Here is a 25510-nt window from a genome sequence, read left to right as displayed (position 1 = left end):
AACACTTGCTCACTGTCCAATGTTTCCAATGTATTGGTTTCTCCTAGGAGAGCCAAGTTTGGGGCTGGATGGCTTGAATGTGAATTAAAACACTACTACCAATCAAGAATACAAAGTAGGGATGTAGATGACAAGTGATGTCTGCATCTTTTTCAGGCATTTATGTTGATCAGCACATGTCACTTCAGTGTAGTTTACACTAATCAATCAGACGGTACCATTTCTGTCTCAACACAGTTCTGGGATTATCCCATCTATTGGTATCATCATCATCATCTTGTGTCCACTGCAGGACTCCCCATTATCTCCAGCCCAGCTTTCCCTGCATGAGCTAATTTCATTTTATACCAGCGAATTTCTCAGTTTCATGATTTCGCTCAACCCTCTACTATCGTTGCCTGCGCTTTCCCTTTTGTGATCCATTCCATTACTCCAACTCACCATCCATTGTCTGTCCCTCTCGTGATGTGCCAGTCTCTGTCCATTTTTTCCCTCTCAATAATATCAGCCAAATTATTGACTATCCCTCTTTTTTCTCTAGACTGTAGTCGACTCTGTTGTCCTACAATCCCCTAATCTTAAACCAGTCATTTCTCATTCAACCTCATACAGGCATCACACGGAAACTTTTGATCACCATCTGGGGCAATCTGGATCAGGCTCAATCTGAAGCAGGTGTTGCTACACTGTGTTAAGTAATCGCAATCAGGACTGTCAGAGATCAAGACAATTGCGATATGGCTCCATGATCGCAATTCGGCTCTGTTATCACGATTTAGCTAAAGTCTGTGCCAAACTCGATTTTGATTAGGCTGTACTGTGTTGCACAGACAAACTTGTTATTGAGACTAACACATGCGATCTGGTTCGGTCCACTTCATGATCGGAATAAGTGCCCATGCGACACTGGTATTACGTTGCCTTGTCATCAACTAGTGGTCAAGTTTCTTTGTTAATCTCATAGCTTCTGCCTCACACTAGAAATGGTGAAATGCAACAGTTTTACATTCTTTTGCTTTAGTGACAGCGGCAGGTTGCTGGCCCCCGAGTTGAAAATGGTGAGCACTTCATATATATATATATATATATATATATATATATATATATATATATATATATATATATATATATATATATTGTAATGCGACATATAGACACAACGCCTGATCGTTGCCCGGTTGTTCTATTATCTGCCTTCGTCTTCCTCTGCTCGAGAGTGAAGCCTCTCAAGCGCATGCCCGCGCCCCAATGGCGCTCTCATCTTTACAATATATATATACATGCGGCCACATAAATAAACTCATCGCAGGCACCAAATGATAAGTAGTGCATTACACGCCACAACAAATTATTACACTGAATTTCCTCGGTTTTAAGTCGCATGGTTGAACCTTAGTTGTAGCGATATTTTAACGGAAACGTAATGCAAACACAATCGCGTACTTTGTAAACATGACCATTCAATCAATGTCTCACGTTACATGAAAGCATGCGTGTAGAAATCCAGAAGTGAATTTGTTTAACCTAGCTTCTAACAACATAGCACTGTTTTTTTAAAAAAAATTTTATTTGTGTTGTTCCACCAACAGCCATTCGCAAACATCTGGCAGCACACACAAGATTATACGTACAAACAGGTAGACATGTCAAAACACATAACTCGAGGATTGCTGCAATTTTTTTATCAGCTAGCTATCGCACAGTACTTGATCTCTGGTCCCTTTTAGCAACATTTCTTTCTCGGTTATCAGAAATAGAAGATATGAGGCAAAACCGCATTTTTTGTGAGTCAGGATTTATAGGAAGGGGTGTGTTAGTCAACAAGACAATATTGGTGACAAACGTAATGTTTTCAGACATACCTGGGGGTAATAAAAAAAACGTTTCATTAAAAAAAATAAAACATACAATAACGGCTGTAAATTTCCCAATTGTCATGTAACGTGCTGAGGGGAACATAAAACTAATAACCAAAGTAATATGCACTACACAATGATGACAAGAGTGCAATATTCATAACTAATAAATAAGCCAATTTATTGCAGACATTCGCAGCTGATATCTTTGTGTTGAAGCATAGGCACTTGAGTATAAATTTGTTAAAAGTCCCGTTTTCTAAGAGGACATTATTTTTATGATACCTTACTATGCACAGAGGGGGAAAAAATGTGAAAACAAGTCTTTCCGAATTCAAAAAAGAAGATGAGTTTTGGTTCAGATTGATTGATATGTGGGGTTTAACATCCCAAAACTGCCATGTGATTATGAGAGAGACACCATAGTGGAGGGCTCCAGAAAGCTTTGATTCAGAGTCAACACTTATGTTGACAGGCAAATGCCGACTTCTTAAATGATCAAAGTTAAAACTGCAAGGCATATGTATGCCGGGAAAGTACAGTTAGGGGAATAGTTAACCAAATAGACACTAAAATGAAAGGTTTGTTACGAAATAGCCTTACATACAAACAAGCATTTTTTCTCTTAAAACTGTTGAAAAAGGAGGCGTGCTCACTGCTGTGTGTTTTAGCTTGTAAGTTTTCGGCAAGACTGCACCTTTTGATCTGAATCATTCGACGCAATACTTGGTAGCATCTTTAGCCTTGCGACTGCCAATAAAAAAATCATGGCAGCTTCGCCCTAGTGGGGCCAACAAGTGTGAAGGAAGTGCAGAGGACCTGGGTAGTCTTTTCTGTTTTTTCTTTCTTTCCTTTTTTTCTTTAAAAATTTTGTATTTATTTATTTTACAATACTGTCAACTCACAAGTGCAAGTTAGATCAAGGTCATGCAGCACACTTGTACAAACAGTCCCCCAAGGTCTGTTCAAATTTTCACAATTCATTTCGTTCAACCGCACGCACCCGCAATTCACCCCACATTTCAATCGTGCTAGAAAAGAAGGCGTATCTGAACCTATCGGTACGAGTCCCGTGCGCTTCAATTGGCCTGTCGTGGTTTGCTTCTTGAGCTCTGTTTACCTGGCGGTAGCAAGTACACTGCTTCGCTAATATTTAGTTGACCCTTCAGTATTTGAAATAGTAGCTTCCGACAATTTTTCTGCCTGCACATTTCTGACTAATGCAGGCCAGAATAATGAAGCATTTCTGTAATAGACTCTGTCCTTCGATACCGGGAGCATATAAACCGTGCGCACCTCTGAAATTTTAGTGCTTTTTTAAAAATAATAGTGATGAGGGCTCCATACTACCAAGGCGTACTCAAGAACTGATTTTTCTATTTTTTCTTGATATCCCCCTTTCCTTCTTTCTTTTTGTATCTATTCCCCCCCCCCTTTCTTTCCATTTTTATACACGGTTTCTCCTGTGTTATGTCAAGCGACCTTGTGAGCTCCCAAAGCGCTCCGCACTTAATGTCATCCTCACGGCACTTGAAGAACAAGGATAAAATGACTTTTCCTTGAATTGGATTGCACGTTTGAGTAAATATAACTCTTAAAATACTGCAAATTTCCCCCTTCACAGCTGCTAACCTCAAGGTACCAGTACAGCACACATTGCAGGAATGCCAAAAGCACAAGTACAATTGAAAGCTCACTCAACTGTAGCTACAACATTTTAGTGAGAATGAAAGAAATTTCCTTTGGAGAAACTTCTACACATTAAATGAAGGTCTAATGACTGCATTTGAAGGCATAAAAAAGCTTCAGTAGTCCACAAACACGACTTTTTGATTTAACTTGAACATAGTTCACCAGAATCGAATCAATGAATGTCAACTATTTGGCTTTGGTATTCATACAAGCGTACAAGCTGTATTTGAAATGCAAGGACAGACAAAATGCAGAGAGATGCGCTTCAACTTACGAGGAGAGTCGCTATCCTTTTCCTTGCTTCCTCACTGCAAAAGAATCAAGAGGATAGCTGATTAAGCGAAAGAGTGCACTACAATGATTACCCATATGCCATTCATTCAACACAAATTTAGCTGCTCATAGGTCACAATTCAGTCACTCTACTTACGGTATACCAAACTGAAAAAGAGGAAGAACGGCACGTGATCTTTTGTCATGATATAGCAGCAAGATCTTTTGATCATTTATTTTAAATGTCATATACCGGGGCCCTCAATAAAATCTCAAACGCGTTGGCAGCGGCTGACTACTGTGATCCAGTGTACGCAAGCGAGAAAAACAGAAAGAAAAAAGAAGGGAAAGACAATAGAAGGCTACATTTCTATCCCCGCGGCATCTACACAAACATTTTCCCAGCAAACGTGAGCCAGCGGACGGCCATCCGACAGCGGGCGTTACTTTACACAGCCGCGCGAACAAGAAGGCTGGGGATGCCGTAATTAACCACGTATAGTTGGCGGCGCGTTTCTAGCGCACGACGCCGCGCAGAAGTTGACCCCTGGCGAATTCATAACACTCGACTCCGTCTCGATTGACTTGATGCAGATAAAAAAAAAAGGCTAACACGATAGATCTCGCGCAGGTTCACGCCGCAGTTTCCGAAACATCCTTAGAATCAAACTCCGTTTTTATTTTATTTTTTTTGTTCCCCTTTTCTCTGTGGTTCGCAAACAAAGCATCGACGAGGACTCGGCTAGCTGATGTGTCAACGACAGCAGCTGCCACAAATTAACGCACGACGATTCCAATTTCGGACCGCCGCGTTCCTAGCGTAGCAGGTAATTGGCGACAGCCGCGGTCGCGTCGCAGCGCGGGCGAAGCCATGCAAGCACGCTCGCGCTGGACGCACAATAGCTTCGAGTTCGCTCACGACGCCAGAAGAACGGCGGGCGCTAATGACTCCTCCGTCATCGGCGAACGCAAAGGCATCCGTATTCACCCACGACTTACGATGCCAAGCTGCGAGAAATAAGATGTCATTGTTTACGGTATCGAACCTCAAAGCATCGCGAAAGGTTCGCGAGAAGCTGCCATCACCTGATTGATTGCTCGATGTGGGTCTTCATCCAGTTGTTCCTGACCGGCTTCGTTGTGTCGGCTTCCAGCGGTCCAGAAAACATGCCCATGTTCTCAGTTCCTGGCACATTTTCTTTAAAATCAATCCCGTTCGACAAGCGACCACTAACGTCAATAGCACAGTCCGCGGCTTCCACTTCAGGTGGCTCGTCTTTCACGCAACAGCCGACTTCCGATCTGACCGACGCTTTTTCTCGCTTCAGCGTCTTCGTTTTTGCAGGGTCCATAATTTAGGTTAAGATTCAGGAGTTTAAAGCGGAGGACACACTTATTTAAAACGATTACCATTTTGGCACGGGAATCAGCTGGACGAGTTGTTAGAGGACGCCGTAAAAGATGTCACCAAACCGACTCGTCTAGGTGACCGCCTTCGTGTACGAGACGGAGATTTTACGACCAAACGTCTAAATAATTATAATGCCGAAAAAAGTTATTGCAGTAGACTGACGACGTTTCATTAGGTTGATGAATATTTCGTCGCATCATATTCAGATCAGGTTTTCTTTCAAGCCGGTCGATAGCGCGCATGCGCACAAGGCCACTTTCGCTTTTTGCATTCGTCTTTGTGTTTCGCTACGGGCATTTGTGTGTGTGCTTGCATTAAACAATCGATGGAACTGCGGCTGCGCAGCAAAGCACGCTCCCCTGTTGCAAAATACAATAATTAAAAGCTTCTCTGTTCACCTTGGTTCTGCGCCTTCAATAAAATCATGCACTGGTTTTGTGTCCATATGTTTAATAACGGAGTGATGCGCACTGCGGATTTTAAGCATTGTGTCACATAAAGGGCCTCGGTTACCTTTAAAGTAAATACTTCATTTGCAAGCGCGCTCTCTCAGATACAAAATAGCTTTATTATACTATTGCATAGATTCTAGAGGGCGCAGCTGCACCGCGTCCGCAGCATTCACGTTTTTCTTTTTCCCCGAGCTTGTGGGTGGCCAAAATCGGCGGTGTATAAGCGTACCCGTATCGTTCGCTCACTGGAATGTCAGTATCAACTGAATACCTCCCAGGAAATTTTTTGCGATGAATGAACAAGCGCCTAGACATAGCGTTCGTCCCGCATTAGCATGGCTTTGCTGATGGTTATTGGTGAGCCGATCAGCTGATGGCTGTAGCCGCATTCACCTCGCACGCCGTTAAAGAACTGCACAGATCCACGCATGCAGGCAGCACATTTATTTTTTTTACTACGTTGGCTAAATAAAGATCTCCGGGCATTTTGTTTCGCTTGGTGTTGCACCAGTCGTCTTATTTCACGCCGCCTGGCAGCTGTTCTTGCTGCAGAGCTGGCCGGTGCAATCTTCGGCACGCTAGTTTTTGCCTCTCACGGATACCTCCCGTTGGATAGAATGCTCTTCTGTGTTTCTTTTTCAACCCAATCGCCTGTTGTCTTTCGGGGCTGACAGGATGGGAGACACCGGTGACAAGCTTCCAGATATTGAGAAGTCTTCGAAGGACTATTCGTCGTCGAAACACGGTGGCGAGGTACATATCCATTGTAAATTCTTTGTCAGCCATTCCGCCACGGCTGATGTGATCGAGTTCGGAGAGCATGTGCGCTTGAAGTGCCTCTGTCAATCGGGGGCAGTTCCGATCGCTACGAGTCCGATCGAATTCCCTGAACGTGATTGGCTCCCGCTCGCGCCATTTCGCCGAAGAGCCAACCGCGAACGAGCAATTTGATGCGGATCGCGATTGAGTCAGGTCTAATGGCTGGTTCGTGATTTTGTGATTGGCTCTTACTCAAAGTTTTGTGCCAAGAAGCCAATCGCGATTGGGCGATTTGGTAAGGTTTGCGAATGAATGCGATTGGAAACTTCATGTTCGCCGTAAGCTTAAATTAGATAAAGCGCACCTGAAATTGCATGCGTGCTGGGTCGACTTATGATTGAACTGACGGGGTGGATGATATACAGGAAAAAGCCATGGCCGAGCTTTTGGAGAAGAACCAGCAGCTTGAAAAGCAAAAGGCTGATCTGCTTGCGCTCATCAAGAAACAAATGAAGTTGATTGACATACTAAAGAAGCAGAAGGTAAATATAATCACTATTCATCCTTCCTTTTCTGACGTCACATGATAACAAGTATAGTATTGTTTCATTTTATTCTCTGTTTGTACTTTAAAAACTACCATGTGGCGAATTCCTCTTTGGGTATGAGTCAATTTTCTTAAAATACATCGTCATTTATGTGCAAAGTGTCGCCCACAGCCATTGAAGGAAAATGCCATGTTTTAAGCAGTCATCAGCATAATCCAAGCCTACAGCTCACTTACAATGCTTTCATTCTTCCCAGATCCACTTGGAATCCACAAGGATCATACAGTTCACCGAAGATGAATTGATACACGTCTTTGGGATAGACAAGAAGGACCAAAATCTGTAGAAAATGGGACACTGCACTTTTGCAGGCAAATTGATGTGTGCACCTACGCAATAGGCATGTAGACCAGGGACCAGGTATCCGTGAAAGATTGAGAGCACTAAAGAGCCATGCGAAAAGTAGTAAAAACACTGCTTGTTGCGTTGATGTTAATACCTCCGTGCGTGCTGCTCTTAGCCTCTTCTGTAGATATACCTTATTGTGAAATTTATGCCAGCACTAGTATGAGAAATCTGGATCTCCTTCTCCAAGGTGCAGCCTTGCAGCAACCATGAAGCCTGTGTAGACTATTCATTAGAAGCGAAATTCCATGGAAATTTGCAAGCTTGTAAGACTAACAGTGCAACAACAGATATCTGAAAATTTCTTGTACCAAGTCAGAATATGGTGCCAGGATATTTTTTTATGGAGGGGCACCCACAACAAACGATTTCCTCCAGGGAGGCAGAAAAATCAGGCAATCTGTTTTGACTACATTTGGGGGGGGGGGGGGCAGATGGGGGCTTCAGCCCTTTTCGCACCCCTCAGCTCACGCCGCCCCTTGTACATAGCTTATAAATTTCACATTGTCGTGGCAGATGCTCAGAGAATGTGTCGGGTTTTAAAAGCAGATTTTCCTTGGAGTTAGGAGAGTACTTTCTTCTCATCCTGTCTTATTTTAAACTAACCATCATGAGTGTGTTTCACTAGCCCAGTTTGCTACATTCAAGTGTTCCTTTTCCTTAATTTATGGCATCATGATCAACATATATAACATTTGCCGATGAAACACAAATAGAGTTGTACCCAGTTCTTTTACATTTAACACCAGTATAGTCGATTTACAACCTTCTCGTATTCTTTCATCTAATAGAAAAATATTATACACCAGGACAAACAAAATGTTCAGCAGCCAAAACAACTTTGAGGTCATATAATTTCCAGTCTCCTCTGTTTTCCAAACTAAAATTAGAGTTGCATAGCTTTCACTTGTGACAACTACAGAATCATTACAAAAATAACTTGTAACAGGCCTAATTGCAAGGATGTTGATGTGCTGACCATAAAAGCAGGTAACTTGCATTCATTAAAAAAAGCAAGTGCTTAAATTCTTATTTGGCAAAGGTTAGCACCTATGAAGAAAGAACACCAAATAAAATGTTGAAAAGTTGCAATGTCTTGAAGCAATTCACAGACTATGACTAAAAAAAAAAACGCAGGATGGGCAAGATGGAAGCTTGCAATGAAAAAATCCGTAAACAGGAGTTGTGTGCTTGAGAACACATTTTGACAAGTTTCAAGCTTCAAAGCTTGAGGCCTTCAAGTGGTAGCCTTGAGAAAGACAAGTCCACCAGTCGAAACGTCCGCTCGAGCACACAACCTCGGTTCACAGATTTCTTCACCACAACAGACTATGAAAGCATTCTTTGAAAAAGTCGGCTGCTGACCCGCAGGTCGCGGGTTCGAATCCCGGCTGCGGCAGCTGCATTTCCAATGGAGGCGGAAATGTTGTAGGCCCGTGTGCTCAGATTTGGGTGCACGTTAAAGAACCCCAGGTGGTCAAAATTTCCGGAGCCCTCCACTACGGCGTCTCTCATAATCATATGGTGGTTTTGGGACGTTAAACCCTACAAATCAATCATTCTTTGAAAACTATTATTACAGGTGTCACAGTAAAATACTATCAATCATGAACATAAGGTTTAAGTTCCAACTTTCGAACTCTATGACAGTATGCCAGTGTGACATTGTAGGCTTGAATACATCTTTTCTTGTTTGGGTGGCCCTGTATGGCTAAACATTCTTGATGCTTACTAAATGTTTTGCTTTTTTTTCCCCTAAAGGATTCCCATCAATACTGCCAACAAAAAAATCGTACTAGGTTCGATGGCACTATGGTATCTGCAGGAATTGAGCCACAATCTAGGGGTAAATTCTTTGTTTTTGTTTTTAAATTGTGTAGAATTAACAGCCATGTTTTCTAAAAGCTGTGCGTGTCAGCCGGATTCTGGTATATTTACAGCGCTGAAACAGGGTACAAGGTTTGGGAGCAGTCCACGGAGCAGGCAAAGGTGCTTTTTGTAGCAGGCTTGGAGCAGCCATAAGGGCCTCTTCGAGCAAGTTTAAAGCAGTAAGACCATTCGGAGCAGACTTAGCACCATTCAAAGCACTAGTGAAGCTACATTTGTTCAAGGCTGCATTTTTCAAACACTCAACCAAATTGTACTGTAATAGCCTCATTATTGCGATAAGAGATTATATGGACACGCCCGACGGGTTCCTGCTGTTGCCGCCATGCCCCGTATGACTTCCAAATTTATAACATACCCCGACGCATCGTATGTTATATCCGCGTGTCAAACCGCACGAGCGGGGGCGACCGATGTGGTTGAAGCAGAAATGAAACGACCCGGCCCATCTCCGCCGCTTGGATGGCACGTGCGATAACATTTGATAACCCTGCCCAGGAGGCCTGTAGTCAATGTAGAAAGGAGGTACTCTGCCCATCTAGAAAAAGCATGAAAAGAGTCACAGTCTCACCGCAGGGGCGATGCAATGAATGTGATAGCAATAAGCTGGTTTCACTGAAAGGGGGGCACACAATGAATGTGATAGCAAAAATAGAATGTCTTGCGAAGAATGGCAAGCAGATCAAAATGAGCAGTGCACTGCTAACACACAAATGACGCATAAAATGTACTCACAGGTGCAGATAAGTGCAAAATAACAAGTGTCACAGTTATTACTTTTTTGTGTCTGAAAAGTGGTATTTTTTCCCAAACGGGCACTGTGCAGCAAACCAAGTGACCTTTGTGCACTTGGAAACTAGAACGCAATCGTCCTGGTGAAAGCCCAAGGCATACAATTCTCCTCCACAGTAAGATCAGCATGCACACGCACAAGCGTATGCCCCCCCCCCCACCTTGCTTTCTCCCAGGGTTCTAAGTACGCATGGGAAATGAGCACCCGTCACAACGATCGAGACGCCGAGTGGGCCCTTTCCACCATCTCTCTGGCGACTGAAAACACACTATTTCCCTCCAAGATAGGCACCGCCAGCGGTAAGTGGTGTGAGCATTGAAGGATGTATGCTTTCGTGGCTAACACCACGCGCTCAGGCACGAGAGGTTGCCTTCCACTTGTCGGAAGCAATTTGTCTGAATTATTTTTCTTTGTAGTTTTTCTACTTATTGCCACAATGCAGAAACAGCAGCAGCTGAATACCGGACAGCTCGTTTTAATTGTACCAGAACACTCGCAAACTGATCGGATGAGAACCTCGCCTTTCTCTCTCGCTGCGAGTGCTCTTCCTTGTTCTCTTGGTGTTGCATATTAAATGCGGCATTTGCCCCCCTCCAGAGAGCAGCGTCCCGATGCTCTTCTACAAAAAACGGTGCAGTAGATGTATGGTGCAAATCAGTCAGAAAAATAGGGCTTCATTCGCGCAACGTGCACGATTTCTGGTTTTTGCTGGCGAGTTGTTGAGGGGCTGTCAGGAACGACCACGTAATTAACGACACTCAGGCATTGTAAAACTGTGTAGGGGCCAAAATACCTCTTCAGCAATTTTTCAGACAGTCCCTGGCGGTGGATAGGACTCCATACCCAGACTTTTTCACCGGGCCAATAGACGACATGTCTGTGTCGCAGATTATAACGCTGGGCGTCGTAATATTGCTGCTGGTTGATTCGGACGCATGCAAGCTGCCTCGCTTCTTCTGATCGTTCGGTAAAAGATGCAACGTCTAAATCGATGTCATTGCAGTCGTGTAGTAACATGGCGTCAAGCATCGTCGTCACTTCACGGCCATAAAGGAGACTGAACGGTGTTCTTCGTGTACTTTCTTGTTTTGCTGTATTATAGGCGAACATGATGTACGGTATGTCGTCCCAGTTCTTGTGATCCACGTCAACATACATACTCAACATGTCGGCAATAGTCTTGTTGAGGCGTTCTGTTAAGCCGTTGGTTTGTGGATGATAGGAAGTGGTTTTCCAATGGGCTGTTCCACTTAGATCAAGCACTGTCTTCAGGAGTGCGGCCGTGAAAGTGGTACCTTGATCTGTTATTATGATTGTCAAAGCACCGTGCCTCAGGATGATATTTTCTATGAAAAATCGTGCGGTTTCAATGGCTGTGCCTCTTGACAAAGCCTTTGTTTCCGCATAATGTGTAAGATAATCAGTAGCGACTATCAAGCACTTGTTGCCAGCATGGGAAGTCAAACGGAAGTCAAGGGTTCAAAACAGTCACCTGTGTCGTGCTTGGGCTGGACATGCTGGGGCCAGTGCTTCCAGGCGCCGTCATGCTTTCTGGCACGGTCACGCTTTCCGGCAATGGACCGAACTCCGGGCTGAGGCCTAACAGGCGGCGGCTGCTGCGGTGAACGGGGGTGTCGATGCGTGGAAGTCTTTCTGGACTAGATGCGGGGCTGTTGTCAGGCGTCCTGAACATGTACCCAGTGCCTCCACCAGTGTCACAATGCAGAAACAGCAGCAGTTGAATACCAGACAACTCGCTTTAATTGTACCAGAACACTGGCAAACTGATTGGATGTGAGCCTCGTTTTTCTCTCTCGCTGCACGTGCTCTTCATTGTTCTCTTGGTGCTGCATATTCAATGTGGCAATATATATATAATACATATATGGCAAATGACAGCAGCGACGCTGGCAGCAAAAACCAGCCGAGAGTGTCCACATATTTGCTATCGCAATAAAAAACAAGAGAGGGGGCACAACTAAAAACGCACTTCTAAGAACGTGGTCGCGCATGCTAGCTCCGCATCCATCAGTGGCCGACTTGCATATGTTTCTGCATGCTGCACTCTCATCGCGATAAGACCGTGCAAAACATTTTGTCCTCTTTTAAGAGGCCGTATTGTCACACACCAGCGTTTTGTAGAGTTGCAGGAGATCGGATCGAAAGGAGTTAGCTGTCACCCTCACTTCGTATACCATTACAAATTTGCTGCTATCGCATTCATTGCTTTACCACTGAGGTGCAACTGTGACTTCTTCAGTTATGTACAGTCACTCAAGCTTCTTCCTTTTTAGTTTACCTGAATGTGCGAGTGTCAGCATCCGAGTAGATAAGCACTAAGTACAACAGCCAAATGAACGAGAATATGCACATATGCTCTATGAGCACTTATGTGCACTTGTATTAAGCTGTTTCGAGAAACTGACACCCTTCCCCTTTTTTTTCAAGCACCGCTACTGCCATCGTTTTTCTTTTCTGAACGCTGCCATAGTGTAATAGACAGTTTCACCAGAATGAAGAAATGAATGAGATAGCAACAAACTGTATGACTGGCAGCCAACTCGTGTAGATACAATATCGCGAAACTACAAAATGCTGGTGTAACAGGATACAGCTATGACAGGGTGAGATGCTCTTCTCGAGTCTCTTCGCGTAGACGGGCCCACGAGCTAGCCGCGCTTATGCCTGCCGTGATCACGCACGCATATCGATTACAACCAAGCCCTTAGAATCAAGGTTCATGGCTCGACCTGGAGCGATCACTATCTTTCCAAAACCAAAACTCTGTTTCGATGAAACCAAGAAGACACTGTTTCAGCCACGTTTCCGGGCACGACGCTTGATAATTTACACACTTTGCGGCTAAATTCAGGTACTGCGGAGCAGTACGGCGCTGATAGGAGAGTTTGGCGCAGGAAGGGTGGTTCGGAACATGTAAGCAAGTTTGGCGCACAATGGCACAGCGGTTTCACCACCTATACTACCCTGTATATGTAACTTTTTGGTCGCCATGGTTTATCATTTATTCATTAATATTGTATATACGTTTTTCCGCTTCTGTAATTCTGAAAAACTGCTGTACTTTTGTTCTTGTTTAGATTCATGTGTACTCTGCAATACTTGTGATTCTAATTGCCACCTTGTGGGATTGCAGTAGCTACAAATAAACAAATGTGAGAAAAATTACTTAGTGTTGCATTTAATTACCTTTAATTGCCTTGAATTACCTTCACAGCCAGCACCAGTTCACAGAGCCGGTGTGATACGCGAGTAAACAGACAGGCCACTTACGAGCACGAGCAAACGGTTGAATTTGCACTAACTCACCCTCTGACACCTTCTTCCGCTGTATCTCTGAAAATGTTGACACGTTAAAACAGTTGGTTGAGCGAAAAATACGAACCACTGCAAAACATTTGGCACAACAGCTTAAAAACGTTTATTGAACCATCGTATCACAAAACAATACAGTTGGCTAGGCTGCAAGCAAAAGCTTCAGAGAGCATCAAAGGCATTTTTGCAGGCTTCAACAATGTAAGCAATAACTCGCTCATGGAATGTGGAATACTACACATACTGCATAGAGAGAGTGTGAGACTCCTCCGTCTTACAAGCTGTAAATGGTCTAACTAAACACAGGCAAGAAAACTGGCTTGCATGTTCCACTCGGGGCGATGGACACTGTCACTGACGTGTAGAAATACTTGCAAGGCACGCTTATAATTATCTGTAGATGACCAGAAGTTGACTAGCACTTCTGCCCACTTTGCTTTGCTCATCACCCTTGCATCACAGAAGCAGTGACCTTGGAAACAAGTTCATCTCAACGTAGTCCTCGACTATCTGCACGAAAAAGAAGCAACATGGCAAAACTTGACACTTCTGAGAAGTTCCACAGCCTCTCTGTGATGTCGATAGTGCTGAGAGAACTTGAGCAGAATAAGGAATTGGCAAAGTACGTGTTTTTGAACACTCGGGCTGTACAGATATTTGATATTTCAGACACAAGTTCTAACTTAAAAATTACATTTGATTATAGGTGAACATGCAGCAACCTCTGCTGCCATTATGTAAGCCCAGCTGCCTAGTAAAAATACCTTGGCAATAAGTCCACCAAAAAATTTAAATGCTTGTTTTTAAGCCGTCCAGTAACTATAGCAGTGATGTGATCGATTGAAGCAACTTTGACACAACTTCAGGAGCAGCTAAAACCTTGCCTCAGAGCAGTTGAAGCAAACATCTTTAAACACAAAAAGTTTTCTCTAAGCTAAAACAACTGTACTACGTGTTCAACAAGATTTATCAATGCACAAATACTGGCATATTAGCTTAGCATACCCGAAATCAGAAATTTAGGTTGCCACTCGTTTTTCTGTGGCCGGCCCTAAGTTGCTTTAGATACGTGATTACAAGCTCCCTAGCATTTTCCCAGGATCTACCTCATATTTTTGAATGAGTGCGACTTTCCCTGATGCTTCAGTTACAGTAATGCAAGCACAAGCTATGTATGTAGATTTGCCATGCATTCTGTTCACTATCTAGAACTGTTGTGGTAAATTTCATACTTTCAGAACAATCTAGTGGTTCACTATCTGGTGATGAGCCTGCTGTGTTCTGTTTTACGGAGAGAATCATTAAGATTGTGGTTCATCGACGGTAAATAAAATGGAGAATGTGTCGTGGGATTCTTCCGGCGCTGGCAAGCGAGACAGGAACGTACGTAGCGACGAACGAAGCGATACGTTCCACGCCAGTAGTAGCGGTGGGACAGGCGGGTGTAGGTTTTTAACACTCCAGCATGGGGACATTGTGGGTCGACATGAAAAGAGGCGCATATGTCTGAGCGGAGACGTCTGGGAATAACTAGGAGCCATTGGCGTCTTTCGGACAGATAATTCCATCTGTATAGCAAACCATCTCTGATAACGAAGTGCTGTATTTGACGGCGCGTACCTCTAGAAATGTTTTGCGAGGGAGTTCGACTCAACAGGTTGATAAGTGAAGCAATCCAAGGATCTTTTCGTTGCTCCTGTAGCATGTCACTGACACTAAGTGCAGATACGTCGGGGGCAGGCGAAGACGGCGCCTTGTCACTACATCGTAGAAGTGATCGGGACAAAGCACCTGCACCCGAATGTTTTCGTCCTGATCGGTAAACGATGTGAATGTCGTACTGTTGTAGCCGAAGCGCCCAATGGGCGAGCCGGCCGGTGAGATCTTTTAACGAGGAGAGCCAACATAATGCATGATGATCTGTAACCACTCTGGACGGGCGCCCGTAATGATAGGGTCAAAACTTGCCTATGGTCCATATGGCGGCTAGACACTCTTTTTCGGTGACTGAGTAGTTGGCTTCTGCTTTTGTGAGCGCACGGCTGGCGCAAGAGATGATATACTCATCAAATCCAGGTTTACGCTGGGCGAGCACAGCACCGAGACCAACTCCGCTAGCATCCATGTGTATTTCTGTCGGGGCAAAAGGATCAAAATGTCGCAGTATTGCAGGTGACGTAAGAAGGTGGCGGAGTGTGGCGAATGCATCATCACAAGCTGACGATTGACTAGAAAGGTCGCTGTTGCCGGCAAGAAGGTCAGTCAAGGGCGATAGGATGGAGACGAAATTGCGAATAAAATGACGAAAGTATGAACATAAGCCGAAGAAGCTGCAAAGTTCTTTTAAGGTCTTCGGCTTGGGAAATTCGGCAACGGCATGGAGTTTCGTCGGATCCGGAAGTATGCCATCTCTAGATACAACATAGCCCAAAATTTCGAGCCCCAAAGCAGCACTTCTTCAAGTTGATTTGTAGACTGGCAGAGGTGAGGCAAGTGAGCACTGTCTCGAGGCGCTAAAGATGTGTTGAAAAGTCGCTTGAAAATATCACGACATCGTCTAAATAACACAGGCCACGGAGGATGTTGCCGATCATGCGCTCGAAAGTGGCAGGCACATTGCAGAGCCCAAATGAAAATTCGTATAAGCCATCGGGGGTAATGAAAGCCGTCTTAGGGCAATCACTCTCAGCCATGGGAGCCTGCCAATAACCTGAGCGCAGATATAGTGACGAGTAGAACTCCGCACCTTGTAAGCAGTCAAGGGCATCGTCTATGCGAGGTAGTGGGTAAACATCTTTGCGCGTGGTCTTATTCAACCAGCGGTAGTCGACGCGAAATCTTATTGAGCCAACCTTTTTCTTGACTAGAACAACTGGGGAGGCCCACGGGCTGTTAGAGGGCTCAATAACGCCGCGCTTCAACATGTTGTCAACTTGTATCGCGATTATACGACGCTCAGATGCCGATATCCGATACGGATGCTGACGTAAAGGAGCCTGAAAGTCAGTGTCGATTTATTGAGATACTGTGGAAGCACAGCCTAAAGTCAGTTGCTGGTGGTCGAAGCTGGCGCGGAAGCGCTCGACAAGGGCAATGATGTCGGCGTGCTACTGGGCCGTAAGGTTGGTGTCGATGCAGCGCGAAATTGCGTCAATAAATGATGGGGAAGAGGGTGACAAGGAGCAATCAACAGCGTCAATAGGTAGCATAGTCGAGTGGTCAGGAACTACACGTGCACTCGAGGGATCCATGTCATCGGCAAAGCCCAAGCACTTGCACTTGATCCATCGTGAATGCTCAGAACGGCGAAAGGGATCAAGAAGCACTTGTGGTGGAAAGCGGTTTCAGAAGGCGTAAAAAGAACAATTGAGCCATTAAAGACATCACAGGAAAGGGAAACTAAGGCGGGTGACAACGGGGGCATAGAAGTGCCGGCGGCAACGAAAACTTTTGCAGGTGAAAGGGGCAGTCGAGTGAAGCAGCGTCGCATAACGGCGAGAACTCCACTTCAGCCCAAGCATAGCTGATGACGGCATGATGAGTGCAGAGAAAGTCCCAGCCTAATATAATGTCATGGGAACACTGCGGGAGCACTACAAACTCGACGGCATAAATAACGTCAGCAATAACGACACGTGCTGTGTATGCAGCAAAAGGGCGAATTGTTGCTGGCTCGCAGTGCTTAAAATGAAGTTGTGAAGAGGCATTGCAGCTTTTTTTAGTCGACGGTAAAGTTTCTCAGTCATTATAGACACTGCGGCGCCAGTATCGACCAATGCAAAAACAGGTATACCTTCAACTTAGACAGCAACGACGTTGGACGGTGAAAAGCAAAGTTTTGTGGAATTGGAAAGATTTGCAGTTCTTGCCCCGGAACTGCGGCTCCTAGTTTTCCTCAGGGACAGGGCGAGGTTGACATAGCATAGGGGAAAGGGGATAACGTTGAGGTGAATGCGACTGGTGTCTGTTGAAGTTCTGGCGAGGTGAAAATGTGTCCATGGTGGCGGGCTCGCCAGATACAGCAGGCTCAGGTCGTGGTGGGAAATCGTAAGTGTTGGGCCGGACGTCGTCACGCAGGAAAAACTCACTCCGTCGACGAAACCGCGCTACGCGACCTGCAATTCCACAGGTGAAGCATATGGGGCGGTTCTCTTGAGTGCGCCAAGGGTTCTGGAAGCACGGTGGTGGTGATTGGAAAAAAAGACGGGCAGCCTGGTGCATAGGCTCAGGCGATACGACAAAGGGGCGCGTAGACGTAGGCGTTCGCGACAAAGAAACGTGGGCGTTTGCGACAGGGGGGCATCGGGTTCCATTCAGTGCTTCGGCATAGGTCGATGCAGCAGCCACAGGTGGTGCGTGAACTGTTGGTAGCACCTCGGACAATTGCTCCTGGACGACTCAGTGTATTGATGGCGCTAAATTAGATGGGGCACCTTCGGAGGTATAAGGCACGAGGGACAACTGGCGTGCGACCTCTTCTCATACAAATTGCTTGATCTCGAGAAGCAAAGTTGTGTGGTCTACAGCAATGCCAGCCGACGTTAAAGTGGAGATTGTTGCACATGGCGTGCCGGCACGACAAGTGGTGCAACGCTGTTTCCAGAGCTCATCATAGCTCTGACAAAGTTGGATCACTTCCACTACCATTTGCGGGCTCTTGACGACAAGCATATGAAATGCGTCGTCAGTCACGCCTTTTAAGATATGTTTGATCTTCTCGGCTTCTGTCATGGCCGAGTTGACACATTGGCAAAGGTCAACCACATCTTTGATATAACTGGTGTAATTTTCACTATTCTGCTGAACCTTAGTACGCAAGCGCTGTTGGCCCGTAGTTTGCGAAGCGCTGGAAGGCCAAACAAGTCCGCAAACGCTGTTTGGAAGGCCGACCAGCCAAGGCGGCCGCCTGCTGATCGTCGTCCGTGGACATAGTAGCAACTGGAGGCAACGTACGGTTTTGCAATTCCAGAATTATGCGTTACCCCGCACCTCCACCAATTAAAAGGAGGCGTTTTAGAGCGGCACTCTTTTATATAACAGGAGAGCGGCCACGACAAGTCAAGTGGTAATGGCAGAAACAGCCTGGGCACCGAGCCAACAAAACGCCGTCTTCCTCACAGACCGAGTGATACCCTCTGCCTTTCTGAGTAGCACTCATCTTCACTATAACAGAAATTAGTAATTGGTCCTTTTGCCCAAAACCGAATTCGTACTTCATGAAACTTGCAGTGATTGGAGGAACTGTATTTAACTTTGACAAGTTCACAAACACAAACTGTTGCCATGGTCGAGAAACAGAACTGATATACCAGAATGCTAGAACCCCATGCTTTGACAGCAAGATCCCAGTTCACTGCAGCATGCATAATTGTTGATAAAGTTAGCTTTGTGGTCAGACTGAACTTTAATTAAAAATAAGCCCCCAGTAAGAGCTTTTATAAAAGCATATATAACTAGAAGTAGTGCAGTTTCTGTGAAACATATAAACTATAATGAACTGGTCTACCCAAGCAGAAACCCATGTAATGCTCACTGCAGTTAATGGAATCAATCAAATAGCTTGGCCTCTAGCTTCGCTTGCTACAGTTGGAAGCTATGTTACTACACTCTATAAAGTAATCTTGTTATATGGTGCAACAATAGAAAACTTCATTTACACAGTATGGGCCTGTGCAAATTGTTTGGTAGGGTTGCACCTAAGCAACACTTAAACTACACAGTATACTAGCCAGTATGCTCCAGTGACCATTCGGAATTATGGTTAATTTAATATCACTTGCAACCATCCCCGGTGTTTTCTTTCTTTTATTTTTCTGAAAGACAGCAAGAACAATGCCTTGGTGCATGCTTGCCTAAATTATGAGATTCTTACAATAATGTAGCAGGTTCTGCCTTTTGGAGCAGTTTGGCAGAATCGGCACAGCTATCCCATCACTGCCACAGCAAACTTTCATTGAACAAGCAGTGAAATGTTACTCAAATCCAATAAATGCTCTTAACAAGCTGGAATATTGTGAGAATCTGCCAATGTGAAAGTGAGTTCAAAGTCATAGCGGTTGCTGAAGCCATTTGTATCTTTCATACTCTTAAATTTGCAAACAACTACACTCAAACCTAAATATAACTAAACCAGATATAACGAAATACCGGTTGTAATGAAGTAAATTAAGTCTAGTCTTACAATAAATATAGTGTTAAGAGTATACGTCTATAACAAATTTTCGGATATAACAAACTTATTTTCATGTAAGATGCAACTTTGTTGTAATGAGGTTTGAGTGGACCGAGTCCAACACACACAGTGCGTATTGACGGCAGTGAACAGAATTCCATTGCACCACTTTTAGCATCTAGCCACATGTATATCAGGGGGTACTAAATAGAGCCCACATTTTGTACGCATTGACGTTCAGTTAGAAAAATTCCGCTACTCATCCCTGCTTGCAATGACGTCATGAAATGCAGAATTCTGTAGCAGTCTAAGAATGAAATGTTGTCGCAGACTGTAGAAGTCCAAATAAGCATAGAAGGTTCTTACTTCATCAATGCGTTCCTTCGTCACCTCAGGAATGAGGTATGTGAAACCGGTGCCAACAAGCTTGCTCCCGTCCAAGCACAGGCTCCGGTCTGATAGAAGCTCCTGGAAACGAAAAACATACATAAGGGTGTAGAAGAGCTAAAGAAGCCCTTTTTACAAATTCACTCAAGATGGAAATGAAAAAAAAAAAACATAGGACCTGAACCCACAACCACCGCAAAGTACATTGGCTTGGCCTCCACGAGCAGTCTTTTTTCCTCCATCCAATTCCACATTTAGTTTGCTTTAAATGTGGCGAATCATCACATATGCCGTATACAGCCTTCATGCATCAACCTACAGCAGATGCAACAATGCAGAAAGGAGAGTGCTTCTCCTCCTCTAGACTAGCAGTGGATTCACTTGTTAGTTTGTTAGTTGAGCGCCAGATACATGTATTAAATGCACACGCACGAAAATTGCATCTGCATGTAATCGCTACTAGATTTAGTGCAAAAAAAGTATATATTATTGTAGATTGAAGAAGCAGGTAGGCATTTCATCTTGTATCCGTATAAATTTTCTCTTTGTGATAAATCTGGTAATAACAATGTTAGACCAACTAGTCCAACAGCAGGAATGGTGCAAGGGGAGGTTAATGTAATTGATTACTCTTCTGATTGAGGTAATTGATTGATGATTGATTTGTGGGGTTTAACGTCCCAAAACCACCATATGATTATGAGAGACGCCGTAGTGGAGGGCTCCGGAAATTTCGACCACCTGGGGTTCTTTAACGTGCCCCCAAATCTGAGTACAAGGACCTACAACAATTTCCGCCTCCATCGGAAATGCAGCCGCCACAGTCGGGATTTGATCCCGCGACCAGCAGGTCAGCAGCCGAGTACCTTAACCACTAGACCACCGTGGCGGGGCTTCTGATTGAGGTAGCTGTAACCGGTTACTTTTATTTCTCTATTCTGTGTAATGAGTAAAAGTATGCCAAACGTACATGTGGCCCACGGTTCCCCTTCTTGGAAGGAACGTGCAGCGAGTACGGGCGCCAAGGGTGTAGACAAGTTTTCTTTTTTTTTTTTTTTGAGGGGGGGGGGGAAGGGGGTTGTTGTAAGTTTTTGTTCTGAAGTGGGGGCTTGGCAGGCAGATGTGGTCGAGTGTCACTTTGTGCTCTGTATAGACTATTTTACCTAAGACATATGGGTGCCGTCATATTGGGCTGTGACATTTTCTTATTTTTGTACATTGTGACGAAAATCAATAAGATCATGAAACATGGTATCCACTAACCCAACCGTTATCATGCTTATGCGTCCAGTGTAGCACTGTTTGTTTAGTTGTTAAAGATAGAAAACAAAAATATGACAGCACTGAAATCCATTTATAGAGAAGTCTCTACCATGGGAAAAATTACACCATCTCCCCAAAGGGGACCATAGGGTGATGCAGAGCATCATAGTTGTGTAGCGCAAGCAGTTTGTTTTTTCAATGAAGAAACTCGCTAGCAGACGCTGCCTGTGTCGGCTTTGTGAGACACCGTGAGGAGGAATGCCTAGAAGAGAGGGCCAGGCACACTCATTTGGTTCCAACTCACATGGGATGCACTGAAAGAGCCCCGCCCAGTCTCAATGAGTCGGCCCATAGAAGTTGCGTGAAGACTAGTAAACCGCAAAGCTATCGGGAAGTGTGGCGCTGATGTCTTGGAAAACTGGAACCCTCCCATCCCTTACAACGAACTGACAAAGCATTTTTACCTGGCACGCCGACAATATCCACCACCACACAGAAAACTAAGCAGCGCTCAAGCTCTAACACTCGGGCTTCTTCAAGTCGGGGTGTACACTATTCTACAAGATGCTGTGGCAGTGCCCCACGTTATGCTGTGGTGAAGTCATTACGCCGTCCAATTGAGGGGCTCTTTTTACCAGCTCCGAACTCGAACAACAGTTATGGGCAGTCCAACGGGCCCGGGACGCAGCAGTGAGACTTGGTCTTTCTGTTCTGACGTGGTAGCTGCCCCCCTCGTGCTAAAGCGCGTTCCGAAGGACCAAATGAAGTGCATCCATTCATCCATCTATCCATCAAATCATATCTGGAATAGATACAGCCACTATTTAGAATGATATGTCTATGCCACATTGCCTTTATATGAGGCTAACACAAAAGCGAATGCACTAAGAAATAACATGGTTTTTGTTTTAGACCACAGTGCCCTTTTTATATCTCAGACCCTACCGCCACCAACTTTGCTTGCTTCAGTAACTTTCTTTGAACATTGTGCTTAAAGCAAAGTGCCAGTTTATTGCCAGTGGGCAGTTCATGAAAATACTACAATGATTTGCCACTTTTTCTTATCACCATTCAAAATTTCTTTAGAACAGACTTCAGTTTTCGAGAGGTTTGAAGCAACATACGCAAAACCACAGAATGGGCCAAAAGCCTACCGTAAACTGCATGGAAGATATTAGAAAAGTGGGCAGGTGTGTTGCATGAAGGTGAGCGACTGCAAGGCGTGTGCACTCAAAAGTAGCATAGGTCCACAGCTGCTGCTTTTGCAAAAATTTTTAGACTCCATCATGTGTGAGCGGAGTTGCACGGGCTTGTCGCACGCTTCAAGCACTTTCCTTTTGTACCAGCGTGCATGCTGAAAGCTACGGAGAGGGATGACAAGTGGGCAAGAAAATGCGTCTCGTAGTGCGCGTCATGACCTTGAGCACTTCCTGTTCTCTTTTTTATTCAATTGTGTGGCTTACTTTTAGTGCGATCGCAAGCCCATAACGGCATTCTATGGTGGCCACGGTAACTATGAAGCGCACAATGCTTCAACAAGTCAACGTCTGTGGACTCTGGGTATATTGTGCAGTAATTTGAATATATGGCATCATTTGTAGAGAGAAGAGGGAGTGAATTCTAACTAACCAGGAATTCATTGTAAATTCCAGGTCATGTGCTATGCTATAATGTCTGGCTCGTGTGTTCCCAGAAGCGTCGACAATAGATTGGCAGCGTTTCATGACCATTCTTAAAGAAGTGTTGCAGGGCCCCAAGGGCTTAAAAGAAAAAGAAAACAGAGGCAGATTATGGAGTGGAACATGTGTGACCGTCCGTCCCTCGTCTTCAGAGCGGACTGGTAGTCGTATCGCCTGCTTAACCCGCTGCTTCTGTACCGCAGGAATTTCAAGAATGCACGGCTTCGGGAACAACTCGTCTCCAGTGGCTAAAAGCGGCGGATCCTACACGAGGCGCAGGCGCACTGACACTCGCACCCTCAGCGTTTGGAACTGCCGCGGATCCTCCCGGCAGCACGTGACGATTATTGCCCGAGCATCCAGAGGCGTTCCCAACACCTATAAAATCGAACGGCATCTTCGCTTGCCACTTCAGAGCGGACTGGCTGTCGTATCGCCTGCTAAACCCGCTGCTTCTGTACCGCAGGTGGGTTACTTTTCTACACTATGTTAAATCCTTCCCTTACTGCCAGTCTGCTCTGAACGTTTCGTGCGTATATGTACATGTGTCTTTTCTTTTTTCTTTTTCTTTGTCGGTGCAATGGACGAGTTGACGAACTTCTCCAAGGCTTTGAGTGAAAAAGCACCGGATTCCGTTAAGGAGCTAGCTAAGATGTTCAAGGAAATGACAGCAAAGATTCTCGACGCAGTGGCAAGCCTGAGGGTAGATATAAAAAAAGTTGCTGCCTCAAACAGTACAATAGCTGATGAGCTTGCCATTGTTAAAGAGTCTATGGGATTCATAAATGAGGGCTTTGAAGGTTTCAAAGCTGAAATCAAGACCCTCCCGCAGGAAGTCACTGAGGCTACTAACCGTAGCCTGGGACGCCAGAAAGAGTGCCAAAGGCTAGAAAGAGAGTTGAGGGAAACCAAGCGAGAACTCATAGCATTAAAGCAATACAGTAGACGGAACAACATTGAACTGAAGGAAGTACCATTGACCGAGGGAGAGGACGTTACCGATATAGTTCTGAAAGTGGCAACTTTCCTCAAGGTCAAACTTTCCGGGCAAGACGTTGATGCCGCACATAGGGTGCCGACCAAGGGATCCGGGCCGCCCAACATGGTAGTAAAGTTTGTTGCGAGGCATGTACGAGACAGCATTCTGACTGCGGCCAAGAAAAACAGGCTGAATGTAGGATCCCTTGGGTTTCAAGGAACTGAGCCAGTCTAAGTGAATGCCCACCTATGCCCCAAAAATAAGGTCCTGCTCGGCAAGAGCATTCAGGCCCAAAAAGAAAAGAACTGGATTCGCCTGGTTTGCAGACGACAAAGTATTAATGCGGAAATCGGTAAACTCCAAAGTTGTGCACGTTACATGCGAAGATGACCTGTCCAAAATTGTGTGATCGTCGGCACTTAACAACCCCTAAAAAAAGTACCTTGGCCATATGGAGGTTCAACAACTGCGCATGACAACCACAAGCCAAACGATAGTATATCGTTTTCACAGCAACATTTGTAGCTTAAATAAAAACGTCAGCTTGCTTATCGCCTATCTGTCGCAGCACACTACTTATTTAGATGTTATTGCTACATCTGAAACCTGGTTAAAAAAAGGCGAGAACATTACGATCCCCAGATATGCTGCAGTGTCAAATTGACGTCTTTCCAGACCAAGGGGAGGGGGAGTAGCCCTCTTTGTTCAAAATCGTCATACGTACTCACAGCTATCGCCAATCACATTCAGTTTCTCTGAAATGGAATTTTTATTTATTAGACTTGACTGTTCTCTTGTTGTTGGCATTTTTTATCAGGCTCCCAACTCACCCATAGCCGTCTTCTTAGACAAGCTTGAAGTTATCTTTCTTTACTTAGCGAATCACAATGACCAAGTAGTTATAGTTGGGGATACCAACATTAATACCCTTATTACAACTAATAACGAATACACATATCTGCTAGAGTCCTATAATTACTTGAACCTAATTACCGCTCCTACGCGACAAACGGCTAAATCTGGAACCCAAATAGACCATAATTTAACAAATGTACCCTCACATACCAAGGCTGACGTGTATGATGTGCCCATTTCTGATCACCTTCCTATCTTCGTGACTATAAGAGAACTGATCCAACCAAAGCCACAGAAAACAGCCCCTTCAACTAGAATCGACTATGCTTTAGCACGGAACAAGCTTTTGTCACTAGACACTAATTTAATATACAACGACGATGTTAACGTAGAATTCTGTAATTTTATTGACAATCTTACAAGCATCATAGTCAACAGTAGCAAAACCATATCTACTAGGTCTTACCAGGAACCACTGTGCCCATGGATGACTGATTACATCCTCTCCACCCTAAAACAAAATGACTACTGGTATCATAAATGGAAGAAGAATAAACACAGTGGGTATTACCTGCCTAATGACAAAATGATGCGTAATAAATCAGTGTCGGACATTAGAATACGCAAAAAAAGAATATTATAGCCGTCTTATACAGCACGCAAATGGTAATACTAAAAAAATATGGGAAATAGTAAAAGAAGTTACTGGCAACAACCCAAAACAGCAGGTTCTTCCCGACTGCATAGACGCAAGTATTGTTGACAG

The 25510-nt window shown here is 44.6% G+C and overlaps 3 protein-coding genes across 7 annotated transcripts in view; 1 reads left to right on the top strand and 2 right to left on the bottom strand.

Moving 5' to 3' along the window:
- Positions 1-5522, bottom strand: part of LOC119172396 (uncharacterized) — a 59818-nt gene extending 54296 nt beyond the window's left edge. The window contains exons 1-2 of the mRNA XM_037423472.2: positions 4908-5522; positions 3823-3856 (exon numbers count right to left, since the gene is read on the bottom strand). Coding sequence (XP_037279369.1) covers positions 3823-3856; positions 4908-5173 — 300 coding nt within the window. The 5' untranslated portion in view covers positions 5174-5522. The remainder of the gene's footprint in view (positions 1-3822; positions 3857-4907) is intronic.
- LOC119172395 (testis-expressed protein 9) overlaps positions 1-8488 on the top strand; it is a 64130-nt gene extending 55642 nt beyond the window's left edge. For 2 of the 5 annotated variants that reach the window (XM_075893723.1, XM_075893722.1), the window contains 2 exons: positions 6869-6985; positions 7248-8488. In XM_075893723.1, coding sequence (XP_075749838.1) covers positions 6869-6985; positions 7248-7337 — 207 coding nt within the window. In that variant the 3' untranslated portion in view covers positions 7338-8488. Of the gene's footprint in view, positions 1-5848; positions 6438-6868; positions 6986-7247 lie in introns of those variants that run through there. The other 3 variants (XM_037423468.2, XM_075893724.1, XM_037423469.2) reach the window with 3 other exon arrangements.
- Positions 8489-13491: 5003 nt separating this feature from the next.
- Positions 13492-25510, bottom strand: part of LOC119172394 (dTDP-glucose 4,6-dehydratase) — a 57358-nt gene continuing 45339 nt past the window's right edge. Inside the window, exons 12-13 of the mRNA XM_037423467.2 lie at positions 19948-20049; positions 13492-13919 (exon numbers count right to left, since the gene is read on the bottom strand). Of these exons, the coding sequence (XP_037279364.2) occupies positions 13866-13919; positions 19948-20049 (156 nt within the window). The 3' untranslated portion in view covers positions 13492-13865. The remainder of the gene's footprint in view (positions 13920-19947; positions 20050-25510) is intronic.

This window comes from Rhipicephalus microplus, chromosome 4, assembly GCF_043290135.1.
Source record: "Rhipicephalus microplus isolate Deutch F79 chromosome 4, USDA_Rmic, whole genome shotgun sequence".
NCBI classification, from domain to species: domain Eukaryota; kingdom Metazoa; phylum Arthropoda; class Arachnida; order Ixodida; family Ixodidae; genus Rhipicephalus; species Rhipicephalus microplus.
Note: the sequence above shows the minus strand (reverse complement) of the source record. Positions and strands in the feature narration are given on the sequence as shown.